The sequence below is a fragment of the Vitis vinifera genome, chromosome 2 (assembly GCF_030704535.1).
Source record: "Vitis vinifera cultivar Pinot Noir 40024 chromosome 2, ASM3070453v1".
NCBI classification, from domain to species: Eukaryota; Viridiplantae; Streptophyta; class Magnoliopsida; order Vitales; family Vitaceae; genus Vitis; species Vitis vinifera.
The window spans coordinates 12,062,591-12,089,083 of record NC_081806.1 but is presented as its reverse complement, the minus strand read 5'-3'; the positions used below and the strand labels follow the sequence as shown (position 1 = coordinate 12,089,083).

At 35.6% G+C, this 26,493-nt stretch overlaps 1 protein-coding gene across 2 annotated transcripts in view; it reads left to right on the top strand.

The window, feature by feature from the left end:
- The window catches only part of LOC100262642 (secretory carrier-associated membrane protein 4), a 58,750-nt gene that overhangs the window by 14,686 nt on the left and 17,571 nt on the right, over window positions 1–26,493 (top strand). For both annotated transcript variants that reach the window (XM_002274024.5, XM_059734619.1), the window contains exons 6-10: window positions 3,377–3,439; window positions 3,543–3,636; window positions 17,471–17,516; window positions 17,608–17,675; window positions 21,929–21,977. In XM_002274024.5, the coding sequence (XP_002274060.1) occupies window positions 3,377–3,439; window positions 3,543–3,636; window positions 17,471–17,516; window positions 17,608–17,675; window positions 21,929–21,977 (320 nt within the window). The remainder of the gene's footprint in view (window positions 1–3,376; window positions 3,440–3,542; window positions 3,637–17,470; window positions 17,517–17,607; window positions 17,676–21,928; window positions 21,978–26,493) is intronic.

The window sequence follows — 26,493 nt, the reverse complement described above, 5'->3', positions numbered from 1 at the left end:
AGTCTAAGTGGATATTGCAAGTTCCAAATAATAGGTCAATCCAATTGGATGCAAAATGATTAATGGATGGTGATAATAAATAAAACTAGGGATTGGTTGATCTAACGCCTTTACAAAGAGTAAAGAGAAGTCGTAATCATCCATAAAAAGATGGAGGATTCTTAGTATGAAGTTAGAGAAGTGCTTTTATCCTTATGTTTTACATAATGTGTTCTACTGTACTACATTTACCACTTTTATTTATATATTATATTTTTCTATCACACACAAAAAAAAAGAAGGAAAGTTCTACATAATGTACCTACAATTCTTTGTCTAAGTGTTGCTCTTAGTTTTTCATGTCACCAAAATTGAAGAGACAAGCTAAGTATGAAAACTCTCTTTTGCATCTTTCCTTTTCGCTTCTTAATGAACTTGCCATATTAGTTATTCAAGACTTTCTTTAATGACCTTCGATCACCTAAAGACTTCATAAATGAGCTTGGTATTACCCATGTCACCCTAAAAAGGATTTTTTTTTTTTGATAGATTAAAAGATAAATATATTAAAAAGGGTTGCCAAAAGAGCAACCCAAGGTATACAAAACATGTCACCCTAAAAAGGATGGACACCGAAGATCTAAGATTTCAAGCGATGTGATAATAAATCAAGAGATAATTAGTAGTCGAATCCTTCCTTGAATTGGTTGTTTTAGAGAAGGTGATCCAAAGGCCATCTCTTCTTCCTACTATAGACTAGATGGAAAGAGTAATTTTAGGAAGAGCATAAAAATTCTAAACAATTGTTTTTGATAGGAGAAAAGGAAAAAATGTGCATTAAAGGCACATGAAAGGAGGTATAGCAAAGTACACACAAAGTATACAAAAAACACCTATTAGAGTTCGGGAAAAGGACCACAAAGACACCTTTCCTTACTTTAAGCTCAACCAATCTATGAAATCTAATAAAGACATTGTGTGATCCTCTATATCCACCTTAGTCCAAGTCTCAAAAGTACACAAAAAAAGAAAAAAAAGAAAAAATAAACATATTTGATTGCTGGGTCAGATTGCTCAACATTGTTGAATGCCCTTCTGTTTCTCTCCTTCCAAAGAATCCACATCAAACATAAGGGAGCGACCTTCCATTCTTTTTTCCATTTCCCCCCACAAATGAGCCATGCAAATCCAACAAGTGCCCTTTGACTAAAGAATGCATAACCTACTCCACTTTAAAAAGTGAGAAAATTAGTTGCCACACCATTCTTGCTTTGGAACAATGAAGAAGCAAGTGATCCATCATTTCCTCTGCATCTTTGCACAAGTAACATCTACTTGGTAAAACTCCATCCCCTCCTTTTCAGTTGGTCGATAGTAAGGGTTCTACCCTAAGACGCTTCCTAGGCAAAAAAGCTAACCTTCAAAGGTGCCCAAGACCTCCATATAATGCTAGCTGGAAAGGGCAAATATGGCTCCTTGAAAGAGAATAATAGAGAGATCTAATTGAAACCTTGTCGCATTTGGATTCATTCCACCTTAGACTATCCTCCATTTCCTTTTTAATTATTATTGAATGTAATTTCCGAAAGAAACTCTCCACTTCAGGCAGCTCACAATCGTTAAGCTGCCTTGAGCAGCGGGGGCTCCAACCACTCCCTTCTCCTTCTAGCTCCCAAGCATCCGCCACCCATCCCTCTCTGTTAGTTGGAAATTTATATATCTAGAGGCTCAACTTAAGTTTAGTGTTTTAAAAGACTACAAAAACTTATTCCTTGTGGCAAGCCTTAAGGCAAGACACTATGAATTAGCCTCAATATGGGATAATTAAGGCTTAAGCGTTACCTTATTGAGGCATACAGTCTTGATGGTATAGCGTTGAGATTATTATGGCTTACACCTTAAATATTTAATGGGTTTTGTTGAGAGAGAGAGAGAGAAGAAAAACCTTAATTCTCATTCATGTAAATTCTACTTACAATTGAGAGATATATATATACAAGGCTAGGAGTCCTAACTACCATACATGTGACCTATATTAACAAGGAAAGATAATATACTATAAATACATTATATTCAACAGGTTTAATGAGTTTGAACCTTTTTGAGCTTTTTCCATATATTTTATAATATGCATAAGCTTTAAGATTCAATGAGTTTTAATGCGTTTTTGGTTTTATGGGCTTTTGTTTTATACTGTCACAAGTCTTAAGTCTTGGGTCTATGGTTTGGGTTGAACCTTTTACAAAATAAATTTGTATCATACTTCCATTAATCCTTTTAAAGGGAAAAGAAAAGGAAGGATGATGCTCCCCAATGGTCACCAGTTCGAGTCCCCTCAGGGCCAATGAAGGTTTACCCGGTCGTTAACTTTAGGGCCCCGTGGGATTAGTCGAGGTGCGCGTAAGCTGGCCCGGACATCCACGGTTATCAAAAAAGAAAAAAAAAGAAAAGGAAGGATGAAGAAGAAAAATGGGTGGACACATCAACATTGATGGGAAGGATGATAAAGCAATTAGATATGGTGATGATTCCTTGGAGGATCCTACTAGTGATAGTGATGATGAAGCATAATACTATTTGATGGAGTTGTGAGAGAGTTGGATTTTGGAAGAGAAAAAAAGGAATTAAATTAGAAATTATTGGATATTATAAAAAAATTAGTTTGCTTATGATTTTTATTGGTTTTTTTTTTTGTTTTTGTTTTATTATTTCTAATCTTGTGCCTCACTTGCCCTTGAGGCTTACACTTTGCCTCATTTGGGAAAAATGCCTTATGGTCGGGTTTAGCCTTTTAAAACATTGCTTAAGTGGCAAGCATTTGATGTAGAGATGTGAGAGGTTCCTAGTTTGATTCCTAACAAAGAAACATGCTTCTTAGCAAAGGATTCATTTGGAAATTCAAAGCTTCGTCTAAACTCAAGGCTTTTACATGATTCATAGCAAACAAAAAGGTCAATTTCCTATCAAAGAATTTGTCTAGATTGTTTTTCTCTAGATTTTCTATGTTTTTTCTAATAGACTTCTCTAGATTTTCTATGTAGTTCCAATGGTATCCTATTTCATGTACTCACTTTCATTTCCATGCCATGCCATTCATTGCTTTCACTTCCCATTATGGTAAAAATGCTTTAAATCTGGTGTAAATTGAAAAATTTCCCAATTATACGCCCAATTATTTTTTTTTTGCATACGATAATCTTCTTACTTGTGGCTTGAACTAATATTTTTCCTCTTTAGCATGAATATGATTTTTCTCAAATTTTGATAACTGAGCCTTTTTGGAGGTTTCATTTCTTAGAAAATTTAGGTAGAGCGTTGTTATTTTGTTTCTTCTTAAATGTAACTTTTTTCAGTTGTGTATGTGTAATGTAATTAATAATTCTTGTTGTCCATGCAGGAATAGTTCTTTGTCTTGTATTCAATATTATCGCAGTGACTGTTTGTTGGATTAAAGGCGGGGGTAAGCCTTATTTTTCTTGATGATAGTTGGTGCATTTAGGATTATATTAACTCTTAAGGCTTTAATTAAATTTAAAGGATCTCACAAAGTTTGCAATTTGCAGGTGCCAAAATCTTTTTGCTTGCAATCATCTATGCTTTGGTTGGATGCCCCCTTTCATATGTGCTGTGGTATAGGCCTCTCTATCGTGCAATGAGGTATTCGGTCACATCTTATTCTTTCTTTGATTTTCCTGTTCCTTTGTCTTGCTCACTTCACTTCAAGCCAACCTATATGTGTAATACTTCCTAAGTTTTATGGGATAGAGAACTAAAACACAATGTGGACTGGAAGCTTGGTAATTTTTATTTTTGATAGGTAAATTTTTTGTCCGGGACTTGAACTTGGAACCTTCCATAAACCCTCCCCAACCCCTTACCACTTGAGCTAGGCCTCAAGGACAAGAAAGCTTGGTAATTGTATCTAGATTGTAAATGACTTAGGCTTAGACTTAGGCTTAATCAATGGTGAAAATATCGGTAATTACAGATATATCAGTACTTCAATTTTATGGATATATCGAAGATATATCGGCAGATATTTTGACACAAAATATCGATTGACCTAAATTTGATCAAAACTTATAAAAATATAAGAAAAAACTCTTAAAAATAAAATTAGAAGTATAATAGATATTTTGAAGTTGTTTTGTTTAAGAAATTGATATTTGTATAATATAATTTATCATATTTCATAATAATATTGTATATGTCGATAAAAAATATAAATTTCATAAGTGTACATTTATTATTAAATTATATCAAATATTATTTGATAATATTATTGTGATATTTGATTATATTATATCTAATATAAAAATATATTTAATATTAAAATTACAATCCATTTAATTCAATTGTATTAAATGATATAAAATAAATGGTGATATACATATAATTTTTAATATTTAATTAATATATTAATAATATTAAAAACACTATGAAGAAAATTATCATGATAATTTTTATATTTTTGGTAATCAATTAAATTAAATGAAAAATTTTCATTTAATTATAAAATAATTATAATTAATTTGTTCATTAAAATATTATTTTAATATTATGTTTATATGATGAGTTGTAGTTTATATATATTTCGTGCGGTACATATTACAAGTGGCAAGCTTGGCCCAGTGGTTGGCTCAGCTGTGTGTTGAATCTTTTGGCTGGGGTTCAAGTCCCCTTAGTGGCAGAAAAACCAGCATAGTTTTTAACTTTGACCGCCACAGCCCACATTGATTGTGTCGATCGCCCAAAAAATTGCCCAAATATTGGTGAAAATTGATAAAATGCTGATAAATTCCGAAAAATCAGCGAAATTCCTGATAAATTACCGAAATATTAGTAGCTCAATATATCCATCCTATATATCGTGTTGATGTCCACCGAAACACGATATTTCGACGATATATCGCGATATTTTAATCCTTGGGCTTAATGATTTTTATAATTTTTTCAGGTTGTCTTAATCTGAAATGTATCTAAATTCAAAAGTGAATTGCATTCTAAAATGGTTTGGAGCTTTGCTTGAAATTGATATGTATCAGGTGAGATGTACTAGGCTTTAGTGAAGATATAACAAAAATGATGTAAAGATACTTGGATCCACCTAGACTCATTTTGTTAAAGAGTACTATAAGTAGCCTACTAATTTGCTTCATGTCCCTTCTTATCATTCTTAAATCGGTAGCTTTGAGACTAGAGAAAATTCAAAGGAATTTTTTTGTATGGAGGAGGCACAGTTTTAAAAGGTGTGCTTTTGCACCTTGCTTGCTAAAACATGCGCCTTGTTGAAAAAACGCACCTTGTCTAATTTACTTTTACTTTTTAAATACTTTTATTATTGAAATTTCTAATTGTATTTTGAAATTTATGTAATTTTATTACTTTTGTTGAATATTTCTTTTAAATGTTTGGAACCTTAAATTTTTTATTGATTAAATTAGATTTTGGATCATATTTTATAAAATTGATATTTATTCTAGGTCATGTTTTACTTTACTCATGTGCGTGCCTTGTTCTTCGTCTTATGTTGAAGCTGTAGGAGACTTTTGCTCCTTTGGTGAGTATTGTGCCTTTTATATATGCGAGGAGGGGGTCTTAAAAGGAAATCTTATCTTGTAAAATGGTTGTTGATTTGTAGAGATAAATAGAAGGGGGATCTAGGCATCAAGAAGTTGTCTACTCTTAATAAAGCCTTATTAGGAAAATGGAGTGGGAGATTCACCTTGGAGGAGATTATGCTTTGGAGAAAGGTCATAGTGGGAAAGTTAATAGGTGGGTAGTGCTCTCGAGTAGGGAGGGAAGGTTATAGTGTTGGCTTATGGAAGAAGATAAGAAAAGGATGGGGAGTTTTTAAGGCCACAATGAGGTTTGAGGTGGGCAATGGGAGAAGAATTAAATTTTGGGAAGATGTATGGAGTTATGATGTTCCTTTGAAAACTCTTTTCTATCTATATCTATTCTACTAGAGGCAAGACCCTTTGAAAGATTGCTTGTCTTGCTTTGATGTAGGTTGTGTGGAGAGAGAGGAATTCTAGGATTTTGAGGATACTTGGAAGACGCTTGAGATAATGTGGGACTGACTTCATTTCTTTGCTTCTTTTTGGGCCTCTTGTATTGACCTTTTTAAAGCCATTCCCTTGAATGTCATTCAACTCAGTTGCCTTTTTGGTATGTTCACCTTGGGTTAGGCCTACATTATGAGGAGCCTAGATGAGCTTTTGGAGATGTAATACTTGTATAGTCTTTTTTGTTCCTTTTGTACAAATCTCCTTGTAAAGTGGAGGTTATTTTTGGGTCTTTTGATCAAGTTTGTATTTTATGGGGATGATTTCTCATCTTTTTCATGATTTCTTTATAATAATTAATGCATCTTTTGCTTCTAATTAAAAAAAATAAAATCTATCCTTCTTTCCAACTTTCAAGGAGGCTTGGGTGGATGAGGTTTGTGTGGTAGAGGGTGGGTTAGTCATGTGGATTCCATGCTTCTTAAGACATTTCCAATTTTGGGGGATGGATATTATTGAGGAATTGCTTGTGAAGCTAATGTGTTAGGAAGGAGTAGCGGAGAGGAATACAAAATGGCGTGGAAGGCTAGTAAGAGTGAGAAATTCTTAGCGAAGTCTTTCTAATCTACCTTGGAGTTGGAGGGAGAAGTGTTTTTCCCCTGAAAGATAGTGTGAGGCTCTTAAGATCCTACCAAAGTGGGTTTCTTCATGTGGGAAGCGACTTAGGGAAGGATTCTAACCATGAACCAAGTTAAAAGATGATGTTGGTTTTTGGTGAGTTATTGTTGTATGTGTAAATATAGAAGAATTTGTAGACCACATCTCCATATCCATTATGGGAAAGCTAGGGGGTAGTGACACTTTCTATTTTCTTTACTAGGCATTTTATGGATTCTCCTGTATTTGGTGAAAGACTTGTTAATGTGTTGGAATGAGAGTTTCATGGGCAAAAAGAGATGAAAGGCTTGGAGAACAACTCCTTTTTGCATATTTTGGACAATTTGGAAGGAATGTAATCAAAGAACCTTTGAGAGGATGTAATGCACAAATCAACCTCCTAAGGATTCCTTTATTTCTAATCTATACATGTAGTCCCGTTGGATTCTTTTAGATGTTGTTCAAGCCGGTCTCTTATCCTCTATAACTTTCATCGAGTGTTTTTGCTCTAATTATTAGATTACGGTTATGGTTGTTAGTTGTTTCCTTTTGCTTCTTAGATAGATGTATATTTCCTATGTATTATGTGTGCATTGCTCTTTATTGGCACTTTTAAAATTTTTCTCATTGGCTTGCCAAAAAAAGAAAACAAGAAAAAAAAAGAAAAAGAAAAAAAGCGATACCTTGATCCACTAAAAACTCTTAAAGTTTTTCTTGGAAAGTGCATACCATTTAGCATTGACAATTATTTTTTTTTGGTCACAAATAAGCTTTGTCACCGTAGCCATGAATCTACTTAAATATGGTTTAAGATATTTTTGGCTTGGTTAGCTCTTAGTAATGAAACTTTTTTTTTTTTTTTTTTATAACCGTGGATGTCCGGGCCAGCTTACGCGCACCTCGACTAATCCCACGGGGCCCTGAAGACTTAATGACTTCAATTAAATTATTAAGTCACTTTAAGTTATTAAGTTAGTTTATCAAACACCCACTAAGCCTAGGCATGTTCTTTCCCTTTCTTTATAAGAGTTCCAAGCAAAAATTTTGATTTTACTGGTGTTTGTATAAAATCAAATTCTAATTTTTCTTTTGCACTCAACTGCCCTTATTTGCCTGAAAGGATCCTTTACCTCCATTCTACCTGCATATCTATTAATGGATTGGTAGGACATCTCACCTTGAGTTTGATAACACTATTCAAAGTATCTTATATGTTTGAAGGATTAGATAAAATTTACCAATAGTTTTCTTCCGCCTAGGAATCTCTTTGATAATGCTTTCCTTTCCATTCAAGAGGGAACAATAATAGATGGTCTTTCCCTTGGTGAGATTAGAGAGATGTGGGTATTTTTGTCCCATTTGAGGCTTAGATTAAGAATGTTTAAAGATGGGGTCACTCATTGCAAAGGCCTAGTCGATCTAAGCTTAAGTTGAATGTAAATTATAGGAGGTTTCCATACATTTTATTTTTATTTTTTTTGGATAAGTAAGCAAGAGGAAAAAATATTAATGAAAAGGCTTATTCACCAAGGTACATTAGTTGTATACAAGGTAAAACAAAAGGCCTAGCCAAAATGAGGGAAAATACAAAAAACTGCTTACTCCCTCAATTGGACCCCTACAAAACTATAAACTCGAATATAGATAAAGTGTTTTTGGCAATGTACATCTTAACCTAAGACAATAGATTAATCACAAAAGAACTCTTCAAAGAAAGAACTGATTGTTCCTTATTTTCAAGCACTCTTTGGTTTCTCTCCTTTCATAGTCCTGAAAATACACAATGGGACAACTCTCCAAACCTTCTTTCACTTTCTTCCCACAAAGGAGCCATTCCAACTTACAAGGCCTCCTTGACCAACAAAGGAAGAACCCAAACAACACCAAATAAAGCAAAGGGAATTTGTGCCATAGATCCCTAGCTTTAGGGCAGTGAAGAAGGATATGATTAGTAGACTCTACTTCAGTTTTACAAAGGTAACATCTATTTGCTAAGGACTAACCTCTCCTTTGAAGTTGCTTTAGAATTATAACCTTTCCCTAGCAAGCTTTCTAAGCAAAAAAATCACTTTAGTTGGGATCCGTGAGTTCTAAATAATGCCTTTGGTGAAACTAATTGAGCACTCTAACTCCAACATAGAGTACAAAGATTTTACTGAGAAGGCACTATTCCTTGTGCCCACCCACACCAACTTGTCCTTCTCTCTCCTCTTCACAAACTTTCCATGCAATATTGCGAAAAGAGACTTCGTAATGTCCAGCTCCTAGTCGTTCAAATGTTTAGCAAAACAAGGGTTCTAATGCCCCCCCTCTCCTTGCTCCTCCTAAACATTTGCTACCTAAGCGTCTTTATTTAACTCCAAGGTGTTCAAGGTAGGAAAGGCACATGTAAAGGTTCCTCTTCGCACCATCTATCTACCCAAAACTTCACCTTCCTCGAATCTCACAGCTCAAAAGAAACATTAGAGTTGATAAGATCCCACCCTTTTTTAATAGCTTGCTAATGCTTGACCATATATATGCCTTTCATAATACAAGAACTCCAACCTCCTATGTCCTCTCCATATTTTTCCTGAATAACTCGCTTCCAAAAGATGTCTCCTTTAGAGGCAAATCTCCAACTCAACTTACCTAACAAGGCTTTATTAACAGAAGAAAGACTTCCAATGTCGAGCCCCCTTTCCTCTTTTCTCTACATATGATAGACTAATTCACTAAGTTTTTTCTCCCATGTGCCTCCTCCCTAAAGGAAATCCCTTTGAATCTTTTTGAGTCTCAATTTGATTTTACTATGGTTGTGAACAAAGACATGTGCTAGATAGGCAAATTGGATAAAGTGTTGTGAATTAGAGTAAGCCTCACTCCTTTCGAAATATAGTGCCTTTTCTACATTGAGAGCTTACGTTTAAACTTTTCCTCCTCTCAATCCCACACCAAATCCACCTTGAAAGGAGCATCTAGAGGAAGACCAAGGTCTGTAAATGAAAGGTTACCCACTCGACAACCCAACTCAATAGCCAAATCCTCAACATTGGCAACCTCGCCTATAAGAATTAATTCACCTTTTTTAAGGTTGATTTTCAAACTTGAGATAGCTTGAACCACATAAGAAGCTAAGATAAATAGATCATCTAAGAGTGACAAGCCTCACAAAAGACAAGGGTATCATCAACAAATAGAAAATGTGAAGCTTTCACTCCCTCTCCCTCCCTCCCTTCATTCCCTTAACCTTGAAACCGACAAAAACCCCCTTTCATGCCCTCTCCGTTAGGCAATTGAGGGCCTCCATTGCCATCACAAACAAATAGGGAGATTGAATGTTTCCTTGTCTTAATCCTTTGAAACTTTGGAAAAAAATCAGAGGGGCATTTGCAAGGATAGGGAACTTCATATAGAAATGCAACATTTGATCCATCTAATCCACTTTTGACCAATTCCCATCTTATCTATAATAGCTAGTAAGGACCCCCAATTAATGTGATTGTAAGCCTTCTCAATGTCTAAATTGCTGACACCACCACTAGAATTACTCCTCTGTAGGGTCAATAGCCTCATTAGCAATAAGAACTGCACCAAGAATATGTCTTTTCTCTACGAAGGCATTTTGAAATTTGGAAACTACTCTTCTTACCACATTCTTCAGCCTATTGACTAAAGCCTTACTAATAACTTGTACAACTTGCTCGCTGTACTAATAGACTTGAAATCTTTCAAGTCCTTGGCGCCGCCTTTCTTAGGTTAACACTAGAAAGATGAAAATCATTAAATGTACATTTAGATGGCTAGGCTCTAGAAAAAAAAAGGAGAAAAGTTATGCAGGTCTTCCTCCACATAAGAAGCCTTTGAGACTTTCATGTTCAAGAAACAATGATGGAAAATGTTTACAGTAGAATCATTTCCTTGGGGTGAATCCTTGTGAGATAAGAGATAAAATTGTTAAAGGTACCCAAAGTGGTAGGGAAAATTTTCATTTCTATTAGATTCCTAGTGGACATTGGGAGACTTTGGATTTAAGGGCTCTTATCATTAGGATTTCGTAGGCATTTGGAAAACTTGGAGGTTTCAAGATTAATCTTAGGAGTGAATTTATCTCCTTCGGTTCCAGATGCCAGATTGTGGCCCTTGTCTTCTTCAGGGCTTTTTTCAGTTAAATCTTTCTTTCTAGCTTTATCCCAATTTTTTGGTCCTCCTCAGGTTTTTCCTTCTAAATTCGTTTGGAATTCTCAAATTCCTTTCAAAGTGCAGTCCTTCATCTGGTTAGTGGCACACAAGAAGGTGAATACTAATGACATGCTACAAGTGAGAAGACCCTACAAAGCCCTTAGTCCGGATATTTGTATTCTGTGCATGAAGCATGGGGAATCAGCTGATCATATTTTTCTTCATTGCTCCTTGACGATTGGGTTATGGCACAGGTTATTTCAGTTAGCTAAGATGGATTGGGTTCCCCCGAGAAGCATCCTTGACATGATGTACACCAAATTCAATGGATTTGGTTCGTCTAAGAGGGGGATAGCCTTGTGGCAAGCTGCAAACATCGCTCTTATTCGGATTGTGTGGAGGGAAAGGAATGCGAGGATTTTTGAGGATAAAGCAAGGAATTCAGAGGCTCTATGGGACTCTATTGTTTTCCTTGCTTCTCTTTGGGCCTATTGTTCCAAGGTTTTTAAGGGGACTCCCCTTAATGCGTTACTTCTTGATTGGATAGCTGTATGTACTCCATAAGGAGTGGTCTTTTTAGAGCGTTTGCTCGTTTTTCAGTGTATTTTTCTATAGTTTAGCTGTCTTTGGCAGGAGGATTCCTCATCCTTCTTTTGTACTTTTTTTCTATCAATAAATCTTTGTGTCGTTTCCAATAAAAAAAAAAAAAAAAAAAAATCTTAGGAGTGAATTAATTGATTCATCCTTGGGAATTTGTCTTTTGCATTTTCTTCTTATTGGGCAATCTTGTTTCTAATATGCTTATAAATTCTTATTTTCCAATGAAGGAAAGTGTTTTTTTCCTTAACATAGTGTAATAAGTCTTGTCTAGATTGCTATTTGGTTAAAGCCCTATAATGGTTGAGTTCCGATTTGAGAATATGTGGCTTTGCCATCTTTTTCTAGGACTTTGTATTGAGGCTTGTTTTTTTTATATAGGAAGGTTATAAATTTATGTGAAAGCTTGGATATGTAGGACTAAACTGTGAAAGGTGGAATAGAAAAACCTTTTGTAATCTTAGAGAGATGAAAACACTAGAACTAAAGGATAATGGGAAGTTGGATGCTTTGGCGAGGTTGTATCTTTTGAAGGATTAATCCCTCAGCTTTTGGAATAGGTGGAGTTGGAAGAAATTTTGTTCAATTGTAATGATTTCTCTCTTTTATTTATATTAATGAGATAATGATTATATATGAACTTAACCACTGCAACATCCAAAAACCCTTTCTTTTTTCTTCTCAATCTCTTCCCCTAATCCCCCACCCTTGTGCCCTACATTTGAAGGGTTAAATGTTAATTCAAAGTGACCCTAGATAAAAGTTATAAAATCTATACAAAACCACCCCCACAAAACCCATTAAAACCATTGAATATTAAGACTCAAACCTCTTAAAAATATTTACGAAAAGACAACAAATGGCCCATTGCCATTAAAACCCGTTGAATATTTGAGGCTTGTCCCTCAATAGCCTTGGGGCTATAAGCCTTAACAAGGTGAGGCTTAAAACTTGATTACCCTAAGTTGAGGCTATAGCCTCAAAGGAAGGATAGATAAGGAGAAATAGGAAATCAGATTATTTATATCCTCATGTCCTCATATCCTATAATCTAGGAACTAAATGTATCTAACACTAAGATACTTGCCGACACTTGACACTTGCATGAGATTTCATGGAATATAGGTTAAAATTTAAGGTGTCACTCATCACTAAATTGTGCATTTATGTGCAACCTATAATTAGTTTGAGCCTTAAATTCAGTTGTAGTATCCATGTGGACTTCCTACATTTGATGGCACTTGTATTGGCTTATGTGCCTTGATTATGGATTCAAAGAGCACTTTGGGGAGCTCATAACTAATGCTTTTTCTTGATACATATTTCCTGATATAAAACTAGTTTCTTGATAAGTACTTCCTAGTACAAAGCTAGTTTCATGATTCCTTGTGCAAAACTAGTTTCATGCTAGATATGTATATTCCCTATTATAAAACTAGAGAGTGGATTAGATAGGCAAGGTTAAATTTTCTAAAGTTTTTTTTAAAATTTCCATATTTTGATATCAAGTTCCACTCTATATTCAACTCATATCTTGGGATTGTTAGAACTTCACTGTGATTGTCAATATTGATATCTTTTTGCATTGATCTTAGAGAAGCAGAAGTAACATTTTTCTCTTCTTCTAAACTAGAGGAGAATGCACATGTGTTTTTCATGAGCATAACTTTTATTTACCAGTTCTCTAAGCAATGAGGGGATGGATGATTAGGGATTGGGAGATAATTTAACATCTTAAACCACATCTATAAAATTATCCTTCAAGTAAATGGGTTTAATAGGTGCATATTTGGAGAAATTGGCAAATGGTATGGTCACAACCCATAGAAGTATGCTTTTTTCTTTTGTTAGGTGAGTGGTTGTGGAGGTTTCCTAGAGATAGTAATGTTTTTTTGCATAGGGCCATCTTAAGTATAGGAGGTGCTCTGCCAGTATGCCAAAAGTGAGCGAAAGGGGAACAATGTCAGGTTCAAGAAAGGACAGAGAGTTGAAGAAGCTCGTCAGCACTATTAATTATGATGGATTGGTTGGAAGAGAAGTAGAGGAGGAGGAGTCGGGAAGGCAAGTTGTTGTGGTCCCTTATGAAGCTTAGGATTTTATCCTGGAATGTTAGAGGCTTGCATGACCCAGATAAAAGGATGGTCATTAAGTCAATGGTGAGAAAACATAAGCCAGATTTGGTTTGTTTTCAGGAGACAAAAATGAAGGAGATGTTTGAAAGGATTGTTAGAAGCTTGGGGTTTGGTAGGAACTTGGGTTGGGTGTCTTTAGATGTAAAGGGCACGATGGGTGGGGTGACAGTACTACGGGATAAGAGAATTTTGGAAGGGTTGGAGGTTGAAGTGGGTTCTTTTTCTATTTCATGTCGCTTTAGAAATTGCAAGGAAGGTTTTGTTTGGGTGTTCTCTGGGTTATATGGCCCGCTTAAAGGAAGGGAGATGAGGGAGTTGTGGGAGGAGCTAGCCACTGTCAAGGGGCTTTGGAATGAACCTTGGTATATAGCAAGGGACTTTAATGTGGTGCGGTTTCCAGGTGAAACGAGCAATGGTAGGCAGATGTCAACCACGATGAGAGAGTTTCCAGCTTTATTGATGAGTTTGAGCTAGTAGACCTGTCACTGGGCGGTGGTGGATACACTTGGAGTGGAGGGGAAGGAGGTTCCCTAAAGGCTCAATTAGACCGCCTTTTGTTTTCAAGAGTCTGGGAGGACCTTGTGTTGGGGGCAATGCAAATTCTTCTACCAAGACCAGTTTCTGACCATTGCCCTATTTTGTTAGATTGTGGTGGAGTGAGAAGAGGTAAAAGCTCGTTTAGATTTGAAAACATCTGGCTAAGGGTGGAAGGTTTTACAGATAAGATTAAAGAATGGTGGCAACCTTACAATTTTAGGGGAAAACCAAGCTTTGTGCTTGCTAAGAAGCTACAGGCTTTGAAATACAACTTGAAGAAATGGAACAAAGAGACCCTTGGCAATGTGTCAGCTAGGAAGGATGCTTCCTTGGAGCAGTTAAACTATTGGGACAGTTTAGAAAGGTTAAGACCTCTATCTAAGGAAGATAGGAGAAGTCAGCGAACAACCAAAGATGAGTTTAGTCATTGTGCCATCCTTGAAGAAATTTCTTGGAGGCAAAAGTCAAGGGCTCTTTGGCTGAAGGAGGGAGACAACAATACCAAATTCTTTAATCGCATGGCTAATGCAAGGAGTAGGGGAAATTTTATCAGTAGCTTTATGATTGGGGGTGTTCGGCTGGATAAAGTAGAGGAGCTTAAAGAGGGGATTGGGTCCTATTTTAAATCCTTGTTTGAAGAAACTCTAGTGAGAAGACGTGCTGTGGATTTAGGGCTTTTTAGAACTCTTGACTCCTTGGATAATGAGACTTTGGAGGGGCCATTTTTAGAGGAGGTTTCTTAAGCTCTCTCAGATTTGGGGAGTGATAAGGCGCCAGGGTTGGATGGTTTTTTGCTGACTTTTTGGAAGTTTTGTTGGCCTATAGTTAGGGGGGAAATGATGCAAGTGTTTAAGGAACTCCATACGTAGAACATTGTTTTTCGAAGCCTTAATACAACCTTCTTAGTTCTCATCCCGAAGAAAGTTGGGTCTAGTGACGTGTAGGATTTCAGGCTTATTAGACTTGTGGAGAGCCTTTATAAGATTATTGCAAAAGTCCGAGCTAATAGGATGGAAAGGGTGATGGTAAAAGTGGTTTCAAACAACTATAACGCTTTTGTGGGGGGTAGGTAGATTTTGGACGCAGTTTTTGTATCTAATGAGGCGATTCGCTCAAGGAAACAAAGCTCCAGTGCAGGTTTAGTGTGCAAATTGGACATAGAGAAGACTTACGATCACGTAAATTGGAGTTTCCTTCTTTCAGTTTTGGAGAAAATGGGATTTGGTCCCAAGTGGCGAAAATGGATTTTTTTTCTGCATTTCAACTGTGAGAATGACAATTTTAGTCAATGGCACTCCTACAGAGTTCTTCTCAATGTTTAGAGGCTTGAGGCAAGGGGACTTACTTTCACCTCATTTGTTTGTGCTGATTATGGAAGCCTTCAGCGGTTTAATTGCAAGAGCTGAGGAGAAAGGTTTCATTAGGGGTTTTAAGGTAATGGGGAGAAGTGGAAAAGGAGTTTATGTCTCTCATTTGTTGTTTATAGATGACACTTTCTTTTTTGCGAGGATAATGGGAACCAATTGGAATGTTGGAAGTGGGTTATTATGTGTTTTGAAGTGGTATCAGGCTTGAAAATAATCCTGTAGAAAAGTAAAATTATACCAGTAGGGGGCATGGAGGATGTGGACAGAGCAGCTGCATTTTTTGGGTGTAAAGTAGGGAAGTTCCCTACCACTTATCTAGGTTTACCCCTTGGAGCCCCTCATAAATCGTGTAGAGTTTGGGATGTTGTAGAGGAAAGATTCAAGAGGAAATTGGCTACTTGGAAAAAACAATACTTGTCAAAGGGAGGAAGACTTACCCTTATTAAGTGTACTCTCTCAAACCTCCCCATCTATTTTATATCGCTTTTTGTAATCCCAAAGAAAGTGTGTTAGATTGGAGAGAATTCAAAGGAAGTTTTTGTGGGGAGATTTGGAGGAGATAAGGAAGATCCACTTTGTAAGTTGGTCAGTTATTTGTAAAGATAAGAAGCATGGAGGGTTGGGGTTAAGGCATTTGAAGGTTTTCAATCAAGCTTTGCTAGGAAAATGGCTTTGGAGATTTTCTCTAGAAAGGGAGAGTTTTTTGAGGAAAGTCATTGTTGGAAATTTTGGAGAGGAGGAAGGGGGTTGGACTACTAGAGAGGTGAGGGATTCTTATGGGATGGGCCTTTAGAAAGACATTAGAAAGGGTTGGGAGGATTTCCTTCTTAGAACTAGTATCCGTATTGGAAATGGTATACTCACGAGATTTTGGTGGGACATTTGGGTTGGGGATTCTAAGCTGAAGGGTCTTTTCCCTATGCTGTTCAGAATTGCAACCCATAATTCTGCTACAGTGGCTGACCTTTGGGGGAGACAAGGAGGTGGAGACGGGTGTTGGGAGGTGCACTTTAGAAGATCCTTTCAAGATTGGGAATTAGAGGAGGTGACTCGTTTCTTGGAACATATATTTGCAGTAAAGATTCAAGAAGAGGAGGATTCCTTAGTTTGGAAGATCGAGAGGAGGGGAAAGTTTAATGTCAAATCGTTTTATAGGTCTTTAAGGGCTAAAAATAGCCTTTTATTTCCAGCCAAAGAGATTTGAGGTTCGTATGCCCCTCTTAGAACTCCTTTTTTTGCATGGGAAGAAGTTTGAGGAAAAATTTTAATAGTAGACATGTTAATGAAGAGGGATTGGTCTATGGTCGATAGGTGCAGCCTTTGTAAAGACAATTAGGAATCCGTGGACCACATTTTGATTCATTATTGTAAGACAAGGGAGCTATGGACTTGGCTGCTATCTTCTTTTGGATTGGTGTGGGTGTTCCCGGCCTCAGTGAGAAATTTGTTTCTGGAATGGAAAGTTAAGGGGCTTGGGAAGAAGAGGAGAGTAGTTTGGAGATGGGCGCCTATTTGTCTTTTTTGGTGTATTTGGGGAGAGCGAAACCAAATAACGTTCCAAGAGGAAGAGATGTTAGACCTCTGCTTGAGGAACCTTTTTTTGGGTCTCTTCTAGAGTGGTCTTAGCAGTTTTTGGATTTAGACTCTCACTCTTTTCTGAATTTTTTTAGGTGGTTGGCATGATGGCTAGCTTTTACCCCTCTAGGTTTTTTCTGTCTTTTTACAGCCTTGTTTTGACAATCTTTGTATACTGCCTGAATATGTAGGGTGCGCCCCCTGTTTTGGCGTTCTATAAATTCAATTTGACTTCGTCTATCAAAAAAAAAAAAAAAAAAAAAGCATTTTTTTGTGATACTTTGCTCTCTGGATGATGAATGATAGCATATTTTCTTAATCTGGTCGGCTATGGCCCCTATTTGATGTCCCTGTTGTACAATTGGTGGTTCAGTTAAGAATCCTGTGGTTATAGCATAAAACTGCAGAACTTAGATGTGTTAGTTGTTACAAATGGCTATTTGTTTCCCATTTGCAGGACGAATAGTGCTCTGAACTTTGGTTGGTTTTTCCTGGTGTACGCTGTAAGTTCTTATTTATCTCCCACCCATGACCACTAATGCAATTCCTTACATTTGCTCACTTATTTTGATTAATGGTATTGGCATTATGCAGATACACATTTGTTTTTGTATAGTTGCTGCTATTGCTCCTCCAATTGTCTTTGAAGGGAAGTCATTGACGTAAGTTTTCAGATCTCTTAGTTTCTCAGGTTAAAGGAACTTAACTATAAAAGTGTAGTTGATTGAAGGAACTTAACTCTGAAAGGAATACTGATTCTGAAAATTGCTATGGTTTTTGGTTGTTGTATATGAATTTCTGCATATATGTCCATTAACCCTCAAGGTAAGGTTGTGAATCTTGTCCTACACCTGAGCAAACTGCAGCCAGTGGCTGATCTGGGATTTGAGTTATAAAGCAATCCCACCATCGTAACTCCATAAAACATTCTCTGCTATTTTTTGATAAGTAAATAACCACATTATAAAATGAGCCCCTAAAGAGGGGGCAACACATGATGCACAACGTATAAAAGGGTTGCTCAAACAAAAAAGCTGACCTTTTATACCTTACGAACAATGTTTTAAAAGGTTGAAGGCGGTTTTGAGGCATTTTGTCTAAATGAAGCGAGACATAAGCCTTGATGCGGAATAGGACATATGCCTTAACTTAAAAATAAATAAATAATAATAATAAAAAAGAAAGGAAAAATATAAAAAACATAAGAAAAATACTAATAAAAACCAATGTTTTAAGAATCTGACCGGTAATTGAATGGGAAAAGTTACCGATTCATTGTTATATTTGATATTATCAAATTAAATGATTATAAGGATGAATATAAATGTATTAATATTTTTAATTTTATTTTATAAAAATGTATAATATTTAAATGTGAAGATATATTTAAGATGAAAAGAAAAATATAATATTTTATTTTATTTACATGTGAAAAATTATATATCTTATTATTTTATAATTTAAAAAATTATTGTATTATTTATTTTATATTCTTGTCATACATATCTTATAAAAATAAATGTACGCTTAAATCTTTATATTTAATTAAGAGTTTAAATTAATGAAACACACAAAAAAAAAAAAAAAAAAAACAAAAACAAAAAAACAAACTTATATTGTATGTTTATGTACATTAACTTTTACAAAGTTTATAAATAGCCCAGTGGGGTCTCTGTCCCTTTTGTTCACAGCTGCAACCTGGGCTCGATTCCCGATTTTGCAACAATGATTTCTGCCACTTTTCTACACCCATCCATCCCACATCAACAACTTACATGAACCTTGATTTCCTTAAATAACATATGTGCTACCATAAGCTTACTGCAAAGCAGCAGGTACACAAACAAGCCATTGGGTATGTTGGAAAGGTCCATTTTGGGCAAAACTAATGTGCAGCCAAAGCCCACATGAAACTAAATATATGAGTCAAGTCACTATAGTGGTCAACAACTCTTTTATTTCTTCTTTTCAATCTCTTTTTTCCCTCTTCATTTAAAGGAATAATTGGTATTTCACCAAGTTCTTACCTTGTATAAGGTTTGACCCTAGTTTTGAAACCAAGTTAAAACTTATAAATCGATTATAGACTTGCTTGCCTCACATTCCTAGTTACTTCTCTTTGTATGAGTTTCCATCAACAATGATGATAACGATTGAGAAAATGCAAAAGGATTTTCTTTACTTTGGGGTTGGAGGGGCAAAGAGAGATCATCTTATTAGTTGGAATCTAGTGCAAGCCTAAGGTGGAAAGGGTTTAAGGTTTGGGAATTGAGGATTAGATCCATCTTAGGGAAGTGGATTTGGAGGTTTTTCTTAGGGAAAGTGTTGCTGTTCGGCATAAGGTAATATTGAGTATCCATGGGATACACACTAATGATTGGGATGCTAACATGCTAGTTAGGTTGTCATGTTAGTGCCTTGGGGAGGCAATCGTACAAGTTTTCCATAATTCTCCAAATATACACATTTTGCGGTGGTAATGGGGCAAAGATTTATTTTTTGGGAAGACGTATGGTGGGAGATCAACTCTATGCTCTTAGTTTCCAAATCTTTTTAGAGTTGTGATGGTTAGAAATACTCTTATTTCATCTATCTGTAGTATCTTTTCTTTTTCTGTTTTCTTGAACCCTTAACTTTCATTGTAACTTTGATGATTTGGAGATCGAGAATCTTGAAAGACTCATGTCCTTTTCTCTGTCGTGCACTTATCATTGTTTATCCTTAACATAAAAGTTTAGTCATTATCTTCTTTAGGCTGATTTACAATAAAATCTTTCCTTTTAACCATGTTTTCATTTCTCTCTAATAAAATTCACATGGAAATCTTTGGATTAAAAAAATTCATATGAAAATCTAAATCCCCATTTAAGTTTAAAGCCTTTGCATGGTTAATGGCTAACAAGAAGCTCAATACCAATGATTTGCTAGAGATGAGTAGACGTTACAAAGCCCTAACTCCTGATTGCAACCCAATGTATGGTGAGTATAGACTCGATTGCTCATCCTTTTTTTACAGCGTCTGATGACTTTGGGGCTGTGGCATATGCTGTTTAGACTAGTGAGGCTTGTTTGGGTTCCTCTTAGGAGCATAAGTGACATGATTATCATTTCCTTTAGAGTTTTGGGGAGTACAATTAGAAGCAAAATTCTATGGCAAATTTTTTACCTCACTCTATTTTGGAGAAAGAAATGCAAGGATTCTTTAGGACAAATGGAGAACTACATAGTCGGTAAGTGACTTAATTTATTTCTATTCCTCCTTTTAGGTCTTAACAGCTGCAACTTTCAAGGGCATTCCTCTCAATGTTAGTTAACTCAATTGGATTGTAAATCAAAAGTGTTAAAATAGGAAAGTGTGAGGCAAAACTTCAGTCTCTTTGTGGATGTGTTGATGCCCTATAGAGAGTAAAGTTGTTTTTCCTTTGTATAAGGTCATGTGGTACCATATTGAGGCATATATTGATTATATATTGGAGAAAGCTTTATTCATTTGTTCTTTTGATTAGAGTTTGTATATTTGTGATAGAGTCCTCATCCTCTACATGTACTTTTAAATCCTTATCAAGAATTTATTTTTAAAATAATATTATATGGTAAAGTACACATTGTTGTTTGCATGTGCATATGATGATTCTTCATTTGGAGATGAGTTCCAAAATGCAACATGATTTCAAAGGAGTGCAGGGCACTAAATGTTGATGTTCTATTTTCCAAAATCTATGTGGACCAACAATTAAATACCATGTGTCTAACTTATGACATGTTGTCTCCTGCATGACATGACCAATATAGAGTGTCACATGTCTTGGGACTTCACATATCCAAGACCACTCTCTCTAACCCTCTCTCAACTCTCACTTTCCTCCACTCTTCAATCAAAGTCTTGACATCTCACCATCTCATGTGATTGCTGTCCTATAGATAAGAACTTGACATAAACAGGTTCCACTGCCCTTACCTTGCTTCCATAGGCCAATTATCTGCGACCATGACTTTTTTGCTGAAAACTATGAAAAAAATTCCAAAAAATGATCCTTAGATGGAAAATTTTGCATTATTTATCATACCGAAAAGTTACACCCATCACTTAGAACACAGGTCAAAGGATAAAAAGCCTCCTCCCTTTTTAGAATGGCTTTCAAAAGACTCAACCCTATCTATTACTAAAGCTTGTGTCAGTACCACTCTACAATTTCAGGTTTTTTTTTTTTTCATTTTTCCTGATTCATCAAAGGGGTTATTGTCATAAATAAATTGTAGTACTCACTCTATTTTGTTCTATACTTTTTGTCTGCATTGGGTGCACTTTATGCTTTGAGTGTGTGAATTATTTGTATGTACTTTGATTAGCAACCCTTGGAATGGATAATGTCATGTTAGAAAGTAAATAAATCTAGCATGCTATGCTTGGTTGGTCTTCTCACTGTGGAGTAGAAAGATTGCATTTCACTGCTTACTTCTTAAGGAACTGTAATAAGGCCTTGCATGTGGTGGTTGTGATATCCTTCAAGTTCTCTTATACTCTTCTTTCTTTAATGCCTTTTGGTTTGTGTGATAGGCTATAGACATAAGGTTCCTGAGGTCTTTTATTTATTTATTTTCCCCTTCAAATCCAATTCGTTAGGCTTTAACGAACCTGGAGGTTGTTTTTTCTCTCCTACTAAAAAGAAAAGTAGATATGCATTTCTTTGGAACTTAATTATGAAAAAGAATATCATGTTATTTGTCTCTGATGGAGTGGCAAGTTTGATCAAACCACAACTATCATGTTATTATTATATTTTTTTTGTCTGCTGTAACTTTGGTGTTAAAATTGCCATTATAGTATCAATGTCCATTGTTTCCTTCACTCATTTTCTTGTTGAGACTAATTTTTTTTTTACTGGTTTCTTTTTTATTGTTTTTTTAATCTCAGGGGCATCCTTTCAGCAATTGATTTGTTCTCTGACCATGTGCTTGTGGGGGTGAGTTTTAAATCATTGCATGCATGCTGTATTCAACTCTCTCTCTCTCTCTCTCTCTCTCTCTCTCTCTCTGCGCTGCTTACTATGCAATGATTTAAAGAATTATATTAGATAGACTAATTATGTTATTTATCAAGACTCCAGCATCATGGAAAATGAAGATGTATGCTATTTTGATATGATAGTACTAGTAATTAACGAAGTGTTTGAGGCAGATGGTATTGTCTAAATACATCTTCATAATAAGTAAAGTTTCTTATTGGTTATAACTGTCCTGAATTCAGGCTATGCTGATGACCATATGTTTAAGGTTCAAATTTCAACCGTGGAGAAGTCCATGAAGTTATAGGACTAATATAAGCTGAAGGTTGGGGGTTTTAATAAATTAAATATTGATTTTATGAAAGTCCCTGAAGTTTTATGACTAATGTAAGTAGAATCACAGAAGAATTGAATAAGTGGCTAAGAATTGTATGGGATCCTTTGTTAGTGAAGTTGACCTAGCAGTCAATGCTGATGTGCATTGTCAAGTTGATTACTAGCATTGCAGCAGTGATGTTATCCCTCAACGCTGAGGTATTAAGATGGATAAGGATACTTGGCTTGAGGAGAGAGCAAGGCAACTAAGGGGTGTGGATCATGGGTGGGGATTAGTAAGCTTAAACTGCCTTTCAAGTCTCTAGCTACCTTGGTCTAATGGTTCTTCTGAATGGTCTTCAAGATTTCTGATTTAGGATTGCTGAACCATCGATAAGATCTCTGACTTGAAATCATCTTTGAGTTATTCTCTATAAATTTCTGTTAGAGAATTCTTATTAAATTCTCCCATTGATTTTGATATAGTTCTCTGAACATTCTTAAAAATATTCTTAGTTCTTCCAGAAGTTTTTTCCCTTTTAGGGGAGGCTTATGTATGAAGAAGCTTGATAAAAAATATTTTTCAGAAGGTTCTCTTAGTATTGGGATGACAATTAATCGTCAATAAGCACCCAACATGTCTAAGGAATGGATTATGAGTAAGATACATACATAGCACAATCTGATCCACACTTGCTCCCCTCAGAAGGTTGGGGCAAGGAATTAACCTGCTCTCTGGTTTCAGAACAGGATAAGACATTAGTTTGGTTGGCCCTCACTCAAGTCATCAAGCCAAGATCTTCAGGCCTTCCTATCTTCATAAAAGTGGAACCTTTGTAACAACCAAAAAATTGACACTAAATATTGGGATATTTTAGGACTTCTGAAGTGAACCTGGAGCTCAAGAGCTGTCAAGTTTTTAGGTGTATAAGAATAAGGAGATCGTTTACCTTATTCCATATTTAGTGCATGATACACCCGACTGCATTCTATGCCTTGTACTTGGTGCCTGCTAAAATAATAGAAGTGAACCTGGATCTGAGAAGCTGTCAAGTGTTTAGGTGTGTAACAATAAGGAGTTAGTTAACTTATTCCATATTTAGTGCATGATAAACCCTACTGCATTCCATGCCCAGTACTTAGTGCCTGCTAAAATAATATTTTCTATGCTAAATTGGTCTTTTGCATTAAACCTTTTTACATGATTGCCTCATATGGTCATTGCCACATGTCATTAAAACTTGACAATTTATGTATGTATCACCTTGTGATTAGGCACATCAACAAGAAGAATATAGGGCATATTTGGTAACTATTTTCGAAAACAATTCTAAAAAATAGTTTTTGAGAATAGTTTTTGAAAATTGTTCTCTGATTTTTATAGAACAAAAGTCTATTTAAAAATCTAAAATGTTTTTAACCCATTTTTAATATTTTTAAAATAATTTTTATATCTAGTGTTTTATTTTTAATCATTTTACATATTTGTATAATTATTTCTTAAAACAACCCTTAGAAAACAAGTAAAAATAATATAAAACGACTAAAAGATGTTATCTGAAAACATCTTGTTTTCTGTTCTTAAGAACAAAAAATTGAAAACAATTTTTGATTATCAAATGTGTTTTTTGTTCTAGAAAATAGAAAATTGTTCTAAAAAACAATTCCTAAATAGGCCCATAGTCTTTATTTGAGACTTAAGACAACACATGGTTGGTATGCTTCTTTTTTTTGATAGACAAAGAAAGAAATATATTAGTAATTGTCAAAAAAAAAGTGCACAAAGTATGTGGGCATATACAATGGTGCCACTTGGCAGAAAACAAGATGAGGGATAACAAAAAAATCCCCTCCCCTTACGTCCTAACCAATCAACAAAAGGAATTTAAGCTCTTGATATGATAACTCTATATTGTCAAAAGCCCTCATATTTCTCTTTTTTCATATAGTTCAAAATAAACATGAAGGAGTAGCACTTTCGATGCTTTATCCTGAAGAAAGGTCCCTACTAACTTAGTAGAATTGTTTTTAACTTATGAGTTAGCACCCATACTCTTGTAAAGAAAGAAAAGGCTACTTGCTATACAATTCTTGCCTTGGAAGAATGAAGGAGCATGTGCTCAACAGATCCTTTCTTGCCTTTGTACATAAAACATCTATTCACAAAAGTCTATCTTCTCCTCTGTAATTTATCCATAGTCAAGGTTTCTTTTCAAATTGCTTCCCAAGCAAAAAAGCTCACTTTTGTTGGAACCCAAATATTCTAAACAACATGTACTGGAAAAACCTTAATCACCCATGTTCCAACTAAGGTTAATAGAATTTAACTAAGAACTTGTTACTTTTTTAAGCCATCAACACCGCCCTATCCTCAACATCCCTTTTTATAGAATTTCTTTGCTGTCGCAAAAGGAATGCTTCAACCCCAGCCAACTCCCAATTATGGAGTTGTCTTGAGAAAGATGGAGACCAATGCCCGCCCATCGTTGGGCTTGCTCCCATACATCAACTACTAAAACATCCTTTGAGGCAACTCTAGCAACAACGACAAGAAAGAAATCCTCAAAGAAGAATCCTCACACCATATGCCATCCCAAAATTTTACCCTCCTTCTGTTGACCGCACTAAAATAATTTTACTTTTGAAAAATCCCCATCCTCTCCTTATTGACTTCCATAACCCTACGCCATACCCCTCTCTTACCTCTATAGAACACCAATCCTCTTCTTCTCTAAACTTCTGGATAATACAACTTTTTTTTTTTTCAAGAGTTCACCCTCCCCACAAAATTTCCCTTTAAATCTTTTCTACTATCGTGCTCACCCTTCTTGGAATGACATAAGGACATGAAATAAATGGGAAAACTAGATAAGGTATTTTTAATTAGAGTCAATTATCCCCCTTTTGTCAAATATTGTCGCTTCTACATTGCAAATCTTCTTTAACACATTTGGGAACGTGTTCGTTATGTAGAACGCGCCTAAGCAGAGACTTAGATATGTGGATGGGAGCATATCCACTTTGGCCTTGTTAGGGATAGCTCCCTGTTTTTAGTTTTTGGCTTTAGCTGGAAGTTGAAGTCACAATTTTTGAAGGGTAATATTGATATTATAAATTTTTTATTATAGATGAAAGAACAACTTACATAAGTTAAACTAAAGTTTCTACAAGAAGCAACATTTTTCTGGCTTTCATATTAAGCTCTTTTTAAGCCATAATAAGCTATTGGGACAAAACTAGTGCACAAAAGCTCTTATTGAGCTCTAAAAAATGCTCTTGGCTTCTTAGAAGTTAATTCAAACAAGGCCTTTGTGGCCTAATACAACAACCGAATCATCCACATTGAAACAACCTTAATGGGAATCAACTCACTATTTTTCTAAATTGATCTTTAGCATAAATATTGCCTCATATCACATTAAAGTCCAACTAAGATACATCATCTGATCTTTACATGCTTGACAAAAAATCAAGGTGGTGTTAGCAAACAAAAGGTGAGACGTTTCCACTTCCACCTCTCATCTTAAAACTCAAAACCCCTCCCTCACTCTCTTTATAAGACAATTAAGTGACTCCATCTTTGAAATGAATAAATAAGGAGAAAGGGGACCCCCTTACCTCAACACCCTAAAAGTTTGAAAGAAGAGAATAGGAGACCATTAACAAGCATTGAGTACCTAGTTGTAGAGATACAACATTATGCCCATCTAATTAATTTTTAGCTAATAGTCATTTTCTCTAAAACTGCAAGAAGGAAACCCCAAGTTTCATGATCATAGGCCTTCTCAATGTTGAGCTTGCATAAAATGCCATTAGAATAACCCTTCAATCTTGCATCAATGGCTCATTTGCGATAAGAATTGCATCCAGATTTGCCTTCTGTTTGCAAAGGCATTTTATGAGCTTGAGACTGCTATGCCCACCACTTGCTTGAGCCAATTTACCAATGCCTTTTCTAGCACTTTTTATAGGCTCCTTGCCAAACTAATTGCCCTAAAATGTTTCAAATCTTCTACACTTTTTTTTTTTTTTCAGGATTAAGACCAAGAAAGTAGTGTTGAAACTTCTCTCAAAGAGATCTTGCTTAATTCCTCAAAGCAATCCATTACTTCACTCATCACAAAATCCTTACTTAGTTGCCAAAAAGCCATAGGAAATT